At 44.8% G+C, this 15,415-nt stretch overlaps 1 protein-coding gene across 3 annotated transcripts; it reads right to left on the reverse strand.

The window, feature by feature from the left end:
• Window positions 1–7,016: 7,016 nt before the first annotated feature.
• Window positions 7,017–14,661, reverse strand: LOC128454032 (uncharacterized). 3 transcript variants are annotated; one of them, XR_008341587.1, is made up of 3 exons: window positions 14,446–14,661; window positions 7,259–14,334; window positions 7,017–7,147 (listed from the first exon to the last, which is right to left on the reverse strand). XR_008341587.1 is itself a non-coding variant. In XM_053437173.1 (2 exons), exon 2 carries the CDS (start codon window positions 13,529–13,531, stop codon window positions 7,595–7,597), a length of 5,937 nt encoding a protein of 1,978 aa, XP_053293148.1. In that variant the 5' UTR covers window positions 13,532–14,334; window positions 14,446–14,661; the 3' UTR covers window positions 7,026–7,594. The 3 variants fall into 3 exon arrangements, 1 of the variants encoding a protein (XP_053293148.1); XR_008341588.1 differs by having other exon boundaries at window positions 7,259–14,661; XM_053437173.1 differs by having other exon boundaries at window positions 7,026–14,334.
• Between the last annotated feature and the right edge of the window lie 754 nt (window positions 14,662–15,415).

The following is a 15,415-nucleotide window of genomic DNA, read 5'->3' on the forward strand; positions in this document are numbered from 1 at the left end:
GTCACATAAGCCAGATCATTCAAAACAAACAAAGCTAACTCTGAACGTGACTAAGGCCAGTTATTGAGAGTGACTGACGGTAAATGCACGTAATTGACCTCTGTGTATTTCTACCATGATGGTTGGATTCTTCTATCATTGCTTCATGCCTTTCTTAAAACTGATCTGCTGTGTTTGCTCCAGTGGACGTCCAATGAGATGTGCTGCAGCATTACCTCTCAGCAGGGGAGCAAAGGGAGATGGAGCTCTTCCCTTATTTTCTTGTGCCCACGTGGCCGCTCTCACTAACTAAAATCTGCTCTGAGCTGTCAGTCGTCTCCCCTGGTTCTCCTCCCACTGTGATGGCCTGGCCGGGAAGGTTTCACAGTATATATTATGGTAAAGATATTAAGATGTGTCAAAGGTCTAAACTTGAAAATGAGTAAAATGCTTATAAAGATGGTATGTAGTGTAACGGAACACACACACACACACACACACACACACACACACACACACACACACACACACACACACACACACACACACACACTGTTCCCCGCTGTGGCCTCAAATGCTCTTACAGTTTCACTTGACCTCAGTTCTATGAAATGTTGAAAGAGACACACAGCTCCTCTCTACCATGTCAAAATATATATTTTGCATCTTCACAGCCATGACACAGAACATGACCTCTGTCCTGACGTGCTCGCTGAGCTTTTCTTCTTTTCCACCTGCTTTTCCACCTCATTAAATTACCTTTTGTCCGAATTGTGCTGTACACATAAACCTGCTTTGCATTTATTGTCAAAATGAGCCAACAACATCTTCAGTCACAAATGACTATCAGTGAGAATTGGTTTACTCTTTAGATTGTGACGAAATGACAGCAAGAAATGCTTCAAGATGACTGCTACCATCACCTCCTATTACTGCATTATTACATAACATTACATTTCATTTAGCTGAAGCTTTTATCCAAAGCGACTTACAATAAGTGCATTCAACCCCGAAGGTACAGACCCAGGAGGACAAGAATCAAGAAAGTGCAATTTCTTCAAAATGAAGCAAAACTACAAAGTGCCATGAGTAAGTGCCATTTAAGTGCTCGTAAATTTTTAGTTTAAAATTTTTTTAGTGTTAGTTACCAGTTAGTTACTGGTAACCAGTGAAGGGAGCGGAGGAGCGGAGTAGTGTGAGTGAATTTAGGTTGGTTAAAAACCAGGCGAGCTGCTGCCTTCTGGATGAGCTGCAAAGGTCGGATGGCAGTAGCAGGTAGACCTGCCAGGAGGGAGTTACAGTAGTCTATGCGTGAGATGACCAGAGCCTGGACCAGAACCTGCACCACCTTCTGAGTGAGAAGGGGGCGTATTCTCCTGATGTTGTACAGCATGAATCTACAGGACCGTGTTGTTGCAGTAATGTTGGCAGTAAGGGAGAGTTGGTTATCGAGTGTCACACCCAGGTTCCTAGCAGTCTGTGTGGGGGTTAACACGGAGTTTTCAAAGTTAATAATCAGGTCGTGAGTGGGAGAGTCTTTCCCTGGAAGGAAAAGTAGTTCAGTCTTGTCAAGGTTAATTTTCAGGTGGTTTGCAGACATCATCTGAGAGATGTCAGTCAGACAGGCAGAGATTCGTGCTGCCACCTGTGTTTCAGATCGGGGAAAAGACAGGATTAGTTGGGTGTCATCAGCATAGCTATGGTAGGAAAAGCCATGTGAGTGAATGACAGAGCCGAGAGAGTTGGTGTACAGAGAGAAGAGGAGAGGACCCAGGACAGAACCTTGAGGGACCCCGGTAGTGAGAGGACAAGGTTCAGACACAGATCCTCTCCAAGTTACCCAATAAGTGCGGCTGTTGAGGTAGGATGAGAGCAGGGAGAGAGCAGAGCCTGAGACAACCAGGTCCTGAAGGGAGGAAATCAGGATCTGGTGATTCACTGTGTCAAATTCAGCAGAGAGGTCTAAAAGGATGAGGACAGAGGAGACAGAGGCTGCTCTAGCAGTGTGAAGCTGCTCAGTGACAGCAAGGAGGGCAGTCTCAGTTGAGTGACCTGCCTTGAAACCAGACTGGTGAGGGTCAAGGAGGTTATTGTGGTTAAGATAGGAGGAGAGTTGATTAAAGATAGCGCGCTCGAGACTTTTGGAAACAAAGGGAAGAAGAGAGACAGGTCTGTAGTTATTTACTTCAGACGGGTCGAGGGTGGGTTTCTTCAGGAGAGGATTTACTCTTGCCTCCTTCAGAGAATTAGGGAAACAGCCAGTTGACAGGGAAGTGTTGATTAGATGGGTGAGAAAAGGAAAAAGGTCAGGAGCGAAAGACTGGAGAATGTGAGAGGGGATGGGGTCAAGGGGGCAGGTGGTCGGGCGGGCGGAGGATTATAACTTAGCATTATAATTTACATTATTTTAATAAAACCAATATCAACCATTTCCCTACCAAACATCTGACATTTACAAAGGCAATGATCTCAGCGACACACTAATTCCCCTCTGTAATTAGACTTGACGTTCGAGGCACATAAGGCCACCGGCAGACATACAGCCATGTCTTCAGTGGCAGGTATTAGTATCTGAAAGACTGAGGATTGGAGTAAGTAATAAAATGTTAGGTCCTAATGTCAAATTATCTTTTTCTCTTTCACACTGTAAATGATACCGAACCCACATATATGTGTGTGTGGGAAGCAGTTACAACTTCCTACCTTGAATCTGTCCCTCAAGAGCAGGGAACCAATTTTAACTTAGTCTTACCATGAGTGCGGTGCTCGTTCTTAACAAGTGGCTGTTTGCTTGGCCTGTGGTGATGCTGCAGAAGAGCTGTCACCTGTTTGCTCGAGGTTCAGTGAAGCTTGACTCAGTTTCTTTAACGCTAACCAGTTCCTGTTCCTTGTCATTGCAGTAAAATGTAATTCTAGAGCAGACAACATCTTTAACAAATATTAACAAAATAAACACTGTTCCCCACTTTGGCCTCAGGTGCTCTTACAGTTTCACTTGACCTCAGTTGTATGAACTGTTAAAAGAGTCACACAGCTCCTTTCTACCATGTCAAAATATATCTTTTGCATATTCACAGCCATGACACAGAACATGACCTCTGTCCTGACGTGCTCCGTGAGCTTTTCTTCTTTTCTACCTGAGACACTCGTCATGCATTTTAGAAAATAATATCAAAGAATGAAGCATTTGACAACAATAACAACAGCAACAATAATGATAATAATGAAAGTGCAAGTACAAATTTAGACAAGTTAATGCAGGACAATGGGGAATAATTAAGCAACAAAGCAAACAAAAGTTCCAAGTTAAAAGAGGTTTTTATAAAAATGTTTGCCCTGGACACTGAGACTAGCAGCATAGTTGTTGTGGCTGGTTATGTATGAGCTGTTTGGACAGACACACAGAAACAGTCATATCTGAGGAGATCGTCTAAATTTCTTCCAAAGCTCTACATTTTCTTTAACACCTCCTTAAATTAAGTTTTGTCTGAATTGCGCTGTACACAAAAACCTGCTTTGAATTTATTGTCAAAACGAGTCGACAACACCTTCAGTCACAAATGACTATCAGCGAGAATGGGTTTACCCTTTAGATTGTGACAAAATGACAGCACATATTACATAATTATTATTAAAACCAATATCAACCATTTCCCTCCCAAACATCTGAAGTATACAAAAGGAAATGCTCAACAGCTTCTTCTTCATCTCAGTAATCAACGGGAACTCAAAACAATACGCAAAATGAGAGAGTGCAAGGAAGCCCACACAGATCAATGTTCCCTGTCAACCAAATATGAATTGCAACGACGCTAATCTGAGAGAGCAAGTGGAGGTGTTAGATCGACCACAGTGCCGTTCCACCGTGAAGGTCTGATTTTTTTTCTACGGCGTTTTGCCTGCAGGAGTCAGATTGTGTACAACGTGGATGAGTCACTGTGGTCTTGGAGGAATGAGTGAAGAACAGGGCCTCACATATCCTGGGACTGAAATAGAATAAATGCTCTGCCTCTCGCACTGCACACTGAGTGGGAGGACACAACAGACACACCATATTCATCCTGTGGTTTACATTATCTCCATCTTCAGCCTCAGCACCCACACACAGTCAGGCCTGAGTGATGGATGTGTTGTGTTAGTTGGTGACCAGCGGACCTCATGGGGACCAAAGCCAAGTCCCAATGAGGCAAAACGTCATTTCTGAGGTCCTGTTTAAGTTTAAGGATCAGATATGAATTGTGGTTGGATTAAGCATAAGCACGACAAGGGGTAAGGTTTTGGTTATAGGCTGTCCAAAGTGAATTAAAGTCCTAAGAAGGATAGCTTTGCAAACCTGTGTGTATGTGGGTGAAACCTGCATGTTCCTGCATTTACAAATGTTACTTCACTTCTTACTGTAGCCTCTCCCTCCACAAGAGGGCAGCCTGCTACAACTAACCAAGAAAGAAGAGGCTTCACGTGACTTCATATGCAAGATGTAGGGTTGTGTGCATATTACTTTCACACATGTACAGGTTTGGGATGAATGAAAAACAATTCTGAAACTTTTGCCCTTATTTATAAACTGTCCCTCTTGTATCATGCAAATAAAAGATATAACTTGTACTGCAGTCACACTGGAAAGATGATAGCAGACAACTTAATTAGCTTATAATGATTAAAGTATGTTTTTGTAATGTTTCAGAACAGGTTACAAATAGTGATTATGGCTATTGAGGATGATTATTGTTAATTGTCAAATACAGCATGATGCAGGGTTACATGACGAGCATGAAACAATTTAAAAGTTCAGTGTGTAGAATTTAGTGACATCTAGTGGTGAAGTTTCATGTTGCAGCTGGATACCCCTCACCTCACCCTCCCCTTCCAAACATGAAAGAGAACCCGTGGCAGCCTTCATGTGTCGTTAAACCCTGTAGATCTGTGTTGATACTAGACAAAGGTCCAAGAGATGTATTCTCTCTGCCAATGTAATAGCTTTTGCAATAAGTGATGTCCCAACAAAACGAGTCAGTCTCAGCGGTCAATCATCATCTGAATCAGAATCAGAAGTATTTTATTGCCAAGTAGGTTTACACCTACAAGGAATTTGCTCTGGTAATTGGTGCATACAATGAACATAGGACATAAAAACGCAATAACATAAAAACGCAATAATACAACATACATAGGAAAGGCAATAAAAAATAGAAAACCAGTATATATTTACTCACTGTTTACTTCTTATTTACTCACTTTTTTCCAATATTTATACAAAGTAACATTTATTTTGACATAAACATTTCTGGTTAAAAAAATATAGAAGATAAAAGATATAAAAAGTGAAGTAAAAAGTGAAATGCAAAACAGTAAACATTGTCCGATTGCAATATGCAATGTAATGCAGTATAATATAATATGATATGATATAATGTGTTATTTTAACACATCCTTGAGGTGAGGGGGTGGAATAAAAGTCAGAGTCAGGTGGGGGTCCCGGGCCTTGTTGATGAGGCCAACTGCAGACGGAAAAAAAGCTGATCTTGTGGCGGGAGGTTTTGGTCCTGATGGCCCGCAGCCTCCTGCCCGAGGGAAGAACCTCAAAGAGTTTGTGACCCGGGTGGGAAGGATCAGCCACAATCTTGCCTGCACGCCTCAGGGACCTCGAAGCAAACAGGTCCTGTAGAGATGGCAGATTGCAGCCGATCACCTTCTCAGCAGAACGGATGATACGCTGCAGCCTCCTTTTGTCGTTTGCGGTGGCAGCAGCGAACCAGATGGTGATGGAGGAGGTGAGGATGGACTCGATGATGCAGGTGTAGAAGTGCACCATCATTGTCTTTGGCAGGTTGAATTTCTTCAGCTGCCGCAGGAAGTACATCCTCTGTTGTCCTCTTTTGGTGATTTGAGGTCCTGGGAGATGAAGGTGCCCAGGAAGCGGAAGGACTCCGCAGTGACGACTGGGGCGTCTCTCAGGGTGATGGGGGTGGGTGGGGCTGGGTTCCTTCTGAAGTCCACAACCATCTCCACTGTTTTTACGAGCGTTGAGCTCCAGATTGTTCTGCTCACACCAGGTCACCAGATGGTCAATCTCCCACCTGTAGGCGGACTCATCCCCACCAGAGATGAGCCCAATGAGGGTGGTGTCATCCGCGAACTTCAGGAGTTTGACGGACTGGTGACTGGAGGTGCAGCTGTTGGTATACAGGGAGAAGAGAAGAGGTGAAAGAACACAGCCTTGAGGGGAACCGGTGCTAATGAATCTGAATTCAGAGACATACTTACCCAGCCTCACGCGTTGCCTCCTGTCAGACAGGAAGTCTGTGATCCACCTGCAGGTGGAGTCAGGCAAACTCAGCTGGGAGAGCTTCTCCTGCAGCAGATTCGGGATGATAGTGTTGAAGGCAGAGCTGAAGTCCACAAACAGGATCCTGGCGTAGGTTCCTGAGGAGTCCAGGTGCTGGAGGATGAAGTGAGGGCCATGTTGACTGCATCGTCTACAGACCTGTTGGCTCTGTAGGCAAACTGCAGGGGGTCCAGGAGAGGGTCAGTGATGGCTTTGAGGTGGAACAGCACGAGGCGCTCAAATGCCTTCATCACCACAGAGGTCAGGGCGACGGGTCTGTAATCGTTGAGTTCAGCGATCTTGGTTTTTTTGAGGACAGGGATGATGGTGGGGTCTTGAAGCAGGCTGGTACGTGACATGTCTCCAGTGAGGTGATAAACATGTCAGTAAACACCGGAGACAGCTGATCAGCACAGTGCTTCAGGATTGATGGAGAGACAGTCTGGCCCGGCTGCTTTGCGTGGGTTCTGTCTCTTGAATGGTCTGTTGACGTCCCTCTCCAGGATGGAGAGAGTCGTCACTGTGGTTGGAAGTTGTGTAGAGGTGCAGGCCCTTGCTTTCGTGGGGGAGCTGCGGCTGATGGGCTGGAGTGTGGTGTCATGGGGGATGATTTCAGGACTGTCTATCAAAGCGACAGTAAAACTCTCCAGACAGAGGCAGAGTCATTGGCTGAGAACTCGTTTAGTTTCTCTCACCTCTTTGCTAAACCTGTTGTAGCTCCTCTTACGACGACACAAGACACAGGTCGGTTCCTTTGAACGGGCGTTTATTGCGGTGGCATGTCTCCTCTCTCCCTCTCCATCTTATCAACACCATCACGCTTTACACGTTACGCCGTGAGAACTGAAAGTATGTAAAAACACAGTACAAAACATTTCCATACATATCGCAGCACATTATACACATATAGCGAACACAAAATGACGCTCAGTGTCGACATTAATATAAACATACCTCGTTGGCCGCTTGCCGTAAAAAGAGGTTTTGATGTGCATTACAAGTTTTATAGCTTCGGTGACAAAACGCGCACCGTGCACCTGCCGTTTGCAGTGTCACAGTGATCTTGGCCCCCGGGGCTACGAACAAAGCACATTAGTTCCGCCTCAAGAAGCGAATAATACAAATACTGCCTGTATCAGTTACATTTTAACCTTTTCATTCATGAACTTAAATACCGGCACTTACACTCCCACCAAATCACTCATCCACCTAAATGTGGGATTTTCCGGTACAACAAAATATAAGTGGAATAAACAAAAAAAATGTTCTTAAGCATCATTGAAAGTGACCTTATGTGATTGAGCTGGCCTCAAGTAAGGTGACTACCTTGTGTATAGGCCTCTCAAGATGAACTGATCTAGTGAGTGGTTTGCCTTTGTCAAATGTAGTGTCGCTAACTAGAAGTTTCAGTTTCCGTACCATGCCATCTGCACTGGGATACACTTCCACAACTTTAGCAAGCTTCCATTCATTCCTTGGTGAGCCATCTTCTTGAAGGATCACAATGTCATCTATTTGCGAGTTCCTTGATATTTTTTGCCATTTCCGTCGTTGTTGGAGGTTCAGCAGGTATTCTCGCTTCCATCTTTGCCAAAACTCATTGGCTAAGAACTGCACCTTTCTCCACCTTTTGCACAGGTACAGGTCTTCCTTGCAAAACTGTCCTGGAGGCGGCAGAATGATTGAGGATTTCATGGTCAGTATGTGGTTTGGAGTGAGGGGCTCCGGACCAGTAGGATCATTAAGATGCTCAACACTTAGTGGCCTGCTATTGATTATAGCCATCGTTTCGTAAAGAAACGTTCTCAAAGTTGTGGTGTCGAGTCTGCTTGCGGCTTGGTCAAGCATAACCATCAAGATGCTTCGGACTGTCCGAATCTGACGCTCCCAGACCCCACCCATGTGGCTAGCTGATGGGACGTTCAGCACAAATTCACAGCCGAATGCTCGCTGACGTTCAGGATCTATTCCTTTGAGCAACTCAGAAAGGACTCTCCTAGCGCCCATGAAGTTTGTTCCCTGATCACATCTTATTTGGCGCACAGGTCCTCTGATAGCCATAACTGTTCGAAGTGCATTCATGAATGCGTCTGTTGTCAAGTCATCGAGTGTTTCTATGTGTACTGCTCTCGAACATAAGCAGGTAAACAGCAACCCATAGCGTTTTAATTCCTTTCTTCCTTCCTTTACGATAAAGGGGCCGAAACAGTCAAGACCACAGTAAGTAAAGGGGGGGGATTCTTCAGCCCTTTCTTGCGGCAGATCTGCCATTTGTTGCACCTCTGTAGATCTTCTGTATCTCCTACATTTTACACACTTATAAATGTGTGAGGAGACCACATTCCCACATCCCAAGACCCATATTCCATTTGCACGCAATTCGTTCATGGTCATGCCTCTTCCTTGATGGAATACTCGCTCATGATAATGTTTGATGAGGAGGGCTGACACATGAGATTTTCGTGGAAGAATTGCAGGATGTTTTATGTCGTGGTGTAAGGCTGATTTTGACAACCGTCCTCCCACCCTGAGAACATTGTTTTTGTCCAGGAAGGCATTCAACCTGTGCAACTTGTTGTGCTTGCTCCGAATGTCTCCTTTCTGGAACCTGATTCTTTGAATGTCGCCAGCAAAGGCTTCTTCTTGCGTCAGCTTGATAATGAAAACTTCCGCTTCTCTTCTTTCTTCGAGATTGGTTGTTTCATTAGTTCTTGGTTGAAGTCCTTTGAATTCTCTGACATATCTCTTGAGCCTGGCGATGGCTCTCACAGCTCTGTTCCAGTCAGAAAACTTAGTGAAGCGGTTTGCCATTGCATTCGCCTCCTCTGTCTTAGCTGCATGAGCATAGGCTTTGCGAAGCTCTGGGTCTGTCGTTTCTACTTCTACTTTCTCTTCTTCACATGGCGGAATTTGCTGCCAAAGGAAGTTGGGTCCTTTAAGCCAATTAGACTCCTTCAGCTGAACTGCACTCAACCCTCTGGAGGCATGGTCGGCTGGATTGCTTTCAGACCTGACATGTCGCCACTGTTCAGGGCTTGTGCTGGATCGTATGCGTTGGATTCTGTTGGCTACAAATGTGTGGAACCTCTTGGCGTCGTTGTTCACGTAGCCGAGGACCACCTGTGAGTCAGTCCAGTAATACTCTTGCAGGCCTTCAATCTCAAGTTCACCCTTGATGAGGTCTGCGTTGCGGACGGATGTCACAGCTGAAGATAACTCAAGTCTTGGAATGGTCGTTAGTTTGACAGGAGCTACTCTTGCCTTCCCAATGACAAGAGAGCAACTGATGTGTCCCAGTTCACTTATTGCTCGAAGATACGAGCATGCACCATAGCCTTGAAAACTTGCATCTGAAAAGCTGTGAAGCTCATATCTTATGACCTTCCCGAAGTTTGATGGGAGGTAGCTCCTTGGAATCTTCAGCGCTGCCAACTGAGGCAAATCTCTTAGCCATTCCTCCCATTGCGGAAGAATGTGTTCAGGGAGATCTTCATCCCAGCCTACTTTGTCTTTGCATAGCGCCTGAAGAATCTGTTTGCCGACTAGGATGAAGGGGGCCACAAACCCTAATGGATCATAGATGGAGGCAACAGTCGAAAGAACACCTCTCCTTGTCAGTGGATTTTCCTTAACCACAACTCTAAACTGGAAATAATCCGCTTCGACGCACCACTGAACTCCGAGTGCTCGTTCTATATATGGTTCTCCAAGAGCCATGTCTTGATCCTTGGTTTGCGCACGTTCCTCAAGTGGTATTGCTTCCACTACTTCCTTGTCATTGGACACAAATTTATGCAGCCGTAGGTTTCCTGTTCTGCATAAAGCTCTTGACTCTTCCACCAGATGTATGGCTTCCGCCGCTGACTCTACACCTGTTAAGCCATCGTCAACGTAAAAGCTTCTCTGTATGAACTTGATGGACTCTTCGCTGAACTTTCCATGACCCTGCGATGCCAGATGTTTGAGGCCAAAGTTGGAGCAGCCAGGGGATGAGGCTGCCCCAAACAGGTGTACTCTCATCCTGTACACTGAGGGTTTTGTGTCAAGATTGCCTTTATCCCACCAGAGGAATCTGAGGTAGTCTTGATGTTCCTTTGCAACGTGAAATTGGTGAAACATTCTCTCGACATCACACATTATGGCTATTGGACCCTTTCTGAATCGACAAAGCACTCCAACTAAGGTGTTAGTCAAGTCTGGTCCAGTCAAGAGATGGTCATTTAGAGAGGTTTCCTGAAACCGTGCAGAACAGTCGAAAACCACACGGATCTTCCCGGGTTTGTGGGGGTGGTAGACACCGTGATGCGGGATATACCATGCTGGTTGGTCATTGAGTTCGGACTGTGGAACTTTCTCAGCATCTCCTCGTTCGATTATGTCGTTCATGAACTGGACATAATCCTTGCAATACTGCTCGTTTTTCCTTAGTCGTCGCTCTAATGACATGAGCCTGTGAACTGCACACTGTTTGTTGTCTGGAAGATTGGGCTTGTCTGTTTTGAAAGGAAGTGGGAGTTCATAGTGACCATTTTCCTTCTGCTTTACACCTTCTTTCACTTTTGACAAGAAGAGGAGGTCTTCCTGCGAGATTGGATTACCATCTGTGGTACGCTCTGTGAAATCAGATTCGAGAGCTTTGATAATGTCTGTTGGATTGATCACTTTAACATGTGTTCTGCACACAAAGTGCACCTCCCTCTTTAGCCTAGCAGACGGCTGTGCATCAGGGGTCACTTGCCGTACCATCATTTTGTGACTGGTTCCTATTGAATCACCGTGGTCACTTGCTTGATTGGAGCAGCCAACAATGCTCCAGCCCAGGTCTGTTAACTGTCCGTATGGCTGATTCTCTTTTCCAGACAGAATCTCTCTTGGGAGAAGGGCTTGGTGACAGTTATAGCCAATCAAGAGGCCAACTTCGCAATCCAATGGTGGTGGAATTTTGTCTACCAATTGCTCCAGATGAGTCCATTTATGAGCAGTTTCAGAAGTTGGAATGTGTGACCTGTCTGCTGGAATGAACTCTCGTGTGAAAAGAGGTGGCAATGAAATCCTCTTCTCCGAATCATATCCTCTCACTTGTAGATGTGTTAGTTTCTGACAAGCTATGACTGCTGACCTTGTAGACATTGTGGATAGCTTCAGACTTACATTCTCTTTGGTTGTGTTGAGGTTTTGGGCAACTTCATCCAGAATGAAAGTTGTGTCGCTCTGTGTGTCTAAGAGTGCATAGACAAGGACTTCATGATTCGGCTGTTTTGTGGATGAGACCCAGACCGGTACAATTGAGGATGTCTGTGTACTCGAACCGTCTTGTAGGATTCTGTTAGTAGTTGCTGTTGCAGCTATTTCTTTGGTGTCCACCTTTGGAGTCATTGACCATTGATGATCCTTGAATTTGTCATCATGTAAACATGTTGGGTGTCCTTTCTGACACCGTTCACATATGCTCTTGTTGTCACACTTTCTTGAAATATGACCACTTCCTAAACATCCAAAGCAAAGCTTCTCTACTTGCACAAACTTGTTACGCTCTTGAACTGTCTTTTCACCAAACTTTCTGCACTTGGCGAGTACATGTCCTTTCCTTTTGCAGAATACACATTCTGAGATGCTGCTTTCTGTTGTGTTTGTGGACAGTGTCTTTGCTTGAATGGTTTGGCTTCTTGGATGCTTTGGTTTTTCACCTTCCACACTCTTGAGCGCTTGTATTGAAGATATGGGATCACAAGCAAGATCTGCTTCCTTTGACAGGAAGTTTACCAATACTTTGAATGGAGGGTACTCAGCATTTGCTTGTCTGTATTCCATTGCCTTGCGGTTCCAACTGGATGCCAGCCAATCTGGCAATTTAAGGAGAATTTTTTGACTCTCGTTGCAGTCATTGAGAACTTCCAATGTCTTGACATGGGGCATTGCGGCTTGACAGCTCTCGAGGAAGTCTGCAAATTCTCTTAGCTCGAAACCTTCTTTAGAGCTTATTTTTGGCCATGCACTTAGCTTGTCTCTGTAGGACTTCCCAATAATGAATGGGTCTCCAAAACGTTTATCCAACAGTTGCCAGGCTGAGTCGTATGCTACTTCAGTGCCCAGTAGGAAGAATCCTTCAACAGCTTTCTTCGCAGCACCACCCAAGTACTTTCTTAGGTAGTACAGTTTTTCGTTCTTTGGGATGTTTTTCCTGTTTATCAATGTTTCAAAGGAGAGTTTCCAGTCCTTGTATTTTAAGGGATCTCCAATGAATAATGCAGGCTCTGGTGTTGGAAGACGATTGGCACTTATAGCTTCTGCTAGCATGTTGACCAAGTCTGAGCTGTTCTGCGCTTGAGGCATGGGCATTGAAGTAGGTGGAGCTTGAGGAATGAATGGGGGGTTTGGGGCATAAGTGTGAAGACCTTGAGTTTTTCCTAATCGTAATGCTTCATTTAGGGAGTTGCTTGCTTCAGACCTTTCTTCAATTTGTTCATAGACCTTCACTCTTGCTCTAGCAGCGTTAAACTTCTTAACTTCTTCTAACCTTTCGATTCTTTTACGCCTGTCTTGCATTGCTTGTTGTGTGGCTAGATTCTCAGTTTCTAGCCTCCGAAGCTCTGTTGTTTCCCTTTCTTGTTCCTCCAAAACCGCCAAAACTTCCCGGGATGCAGCAGCTTCAGCTGCAGCCTCATACCTTTTTACTGAGCAGACACTGGTGTAGTTGGAGCCACGTTTCGATCTTTGAGATAGTGGTCTTGATAAGGAGCCTGTTGAGTCGAGTACAGATCCAACATCAGGCCAGGGTTCTTCTTCCTCTGCTGTATGCCCTTTAAGCTGCCTTTCTGCCTTTTCAATCATAAATCCTGAAAGCGATACGCACGTGTCAACTCTGCGCCGCAGGTCTGGCTCAGGAGTTTGTATTTCCCGCAACTCTTCATAAATGTTCTTTACCTTTGTGCATGTGCTTTGTATGTTATCAATAAGCTCACCCAATTCATCCTTGGATGCCTCATCAGTCAATATATCCTTGCCTATTCTTGCCTGACACCTCCACCTCTCATAGATTACTCTATATCGACGTTGGATACCCTTTAGCCTTTCCTCTTGAAGTTCTCTACCCTTTTCTGTTAAGGTTCTTGTTCTTTCGCTTCTTCGTAGGCTTTTCTCCTCTTCTGGGAAGTCAGGGTCTGTAGCTTCATGTTGAGCAGGTGATTCGGCATTCTTGTGGCAGGTCTCTGAACTTTTGTAAGACATTTTGAGATGACTTGAATGGCTATGGGATGTGTGTAGCTATTGAGCTTCAAATGGATTAGATTAGGCTATGTATAAATGTAAGCTACAGAAGGCTTTCAGTAAAGTAGCCATGCAGGTCTGAATATGGACTTTCATATTGCATTAAATAAAATAGTATTTTCACTTCACTCAAATTTAAAAGCAAAACAAATACCTTTGTAAAAATGCAACAAAAATCTCAAATATACTTGTACTTCACACAAGAAAAGGTTTTCACATTAGTGGACTGGCCCTTTAAATTTCACTTCAGTCACCCTTTAAACACTGCTATTTTCATAAATCAAAATTTACAAGTATTACTTTCCCATTCACTTAGCACTTATACAATAAGCTGCTTAAGAGGAGTAACACACATCAACACACATTATGTACAGAACTGAGTCCTTTTTAAGTTAGTTGAGCCACTTCTCACACCGCTTTCACTTGAAGGTGATGGTGGAGCACCTCTTGGCTTTGCCTTGAAACTTGCGCATGTGACACAGTTTACCTTCCATATATTGCCGCCGCTATGGCGACAGTGATTGAAGTGCGTTGCTTTTCCGCTCTGCTGCGATGCCGAGTGATCCCGTCACGTCGTCACACAGCTGCGGTCTCGTCGTCTCGCCTACCCGCGCCGAGCAGTCGAGTTCTCACTGTAGCTCCTCTTACGACGACACAAGACACAGGTCGGTTCCTTTGAACGGGCGTTTATTGCGGTGGCATGTCTCCTCTCTCCCTCTCCATCTTATCAACACCATCACGCTTTACACGTTACGCCGTGAGAACTGAAAGTATGTAAAAACACAGTACAAAACATTTCCATACATATCGCAGCACATTATACACATATAGCGAACACAAAATGACGCTCAGTGTCGACATTAATATAAACATACCTCGTTGGCCGCTTGCCGTAAAAAGAGGTTTTGATGTGCATTACAAGTTTTATAGCTTCGGTGACAAAACGCGCACCGTGCACCTGCCGTTTGCAGTGTCACAGTGATCTTGGCCCCCGGGGCTACGAACAAAGCACATTAGTTCCGCCTCAAGAAGCGAATAATACAAATACTGCCTGTATCAGTTACATTTTAACCTTTTCATTCATGAACTTAAATACCGGCACTTACACCTGTATTTCGACTCAATAAACCTGACTCTATCCCCGCTCCTGAACGCCTCTTCCTTCTCCAACCTTAACTTTTTGAGTTTAGCTGTGAACCAGGGTTTATCATTATTGTAAATCACCCTGGTGCGTGATGGAACACAGCTGTCCTCACAAAAACTGATATAAGAAGTCACAGCCTCTGTGTACTCATCCAGACTATTAGTAGCAGTCCTGAACACATCCCAATCTGTACAGTCAAAACACGCCTGAAGATCCTCCACAGCTTCACTGGTCCACAACTTTGAAGTCCTCACAACAGGTTTACAGAGTTTAAATTTCTGCCTGTATGCAGGAATCAAATGGACCATGACATGGTCCGAGAGTCCCAGTGCAGCCCGGGGGACGGCGTGATAAGCACTGCTTACTGTGGTGTAACAGTGATCAAGAATTTTCTCCTCTCTGGTCGGGCATTTAATAAATTGTTTATATTTGGGGAGTTCACGGGTGAGATTTCCTTTGTTAAAGTCCCCGAGGACAATAACTAAGGAGTCCGGGTTAGTCCGCTCCACACACAGTATCTGATCAGCGAGCATGCGTTGTGCCTCTTGCACGTTAGCCTGCGGTGGGATGTAAACACCGACCAGAATGAATGAAGCGAACTCACGAGGGGAGTAGAAGGGTTTGCAGTGAATGGAAAAATATTCCAGATCAGGAGAACAATGCTGTTGAATCACTGTCACATCGTTGTACCAGCCAGAGTT

The sequence above is a fragment of the Pleuronectes platessa genome, chromosome 13 (assembly GCF_947347685.1).
Source record: "Pleuronectes platessa chromosome 13, fPlePla1.1, whole genome shotgun sequence".
NCBI classification, from domain to species: Eukaryota; Metazoa; Chordata; class Actinopteri; order Pleuronectiformes; family Pleuronectidae; genus Pleuronectes; species Pleuronectes platessa.

Coding starts and splice junctions, on each gene's coding strand:
- LOC128454032 (XM_053437173.1), bottom strand. CDS start 13,531: ATGTCTTACAAAAGTTCAGAGACCTGCCACAAGAATGCCGAATCACCT.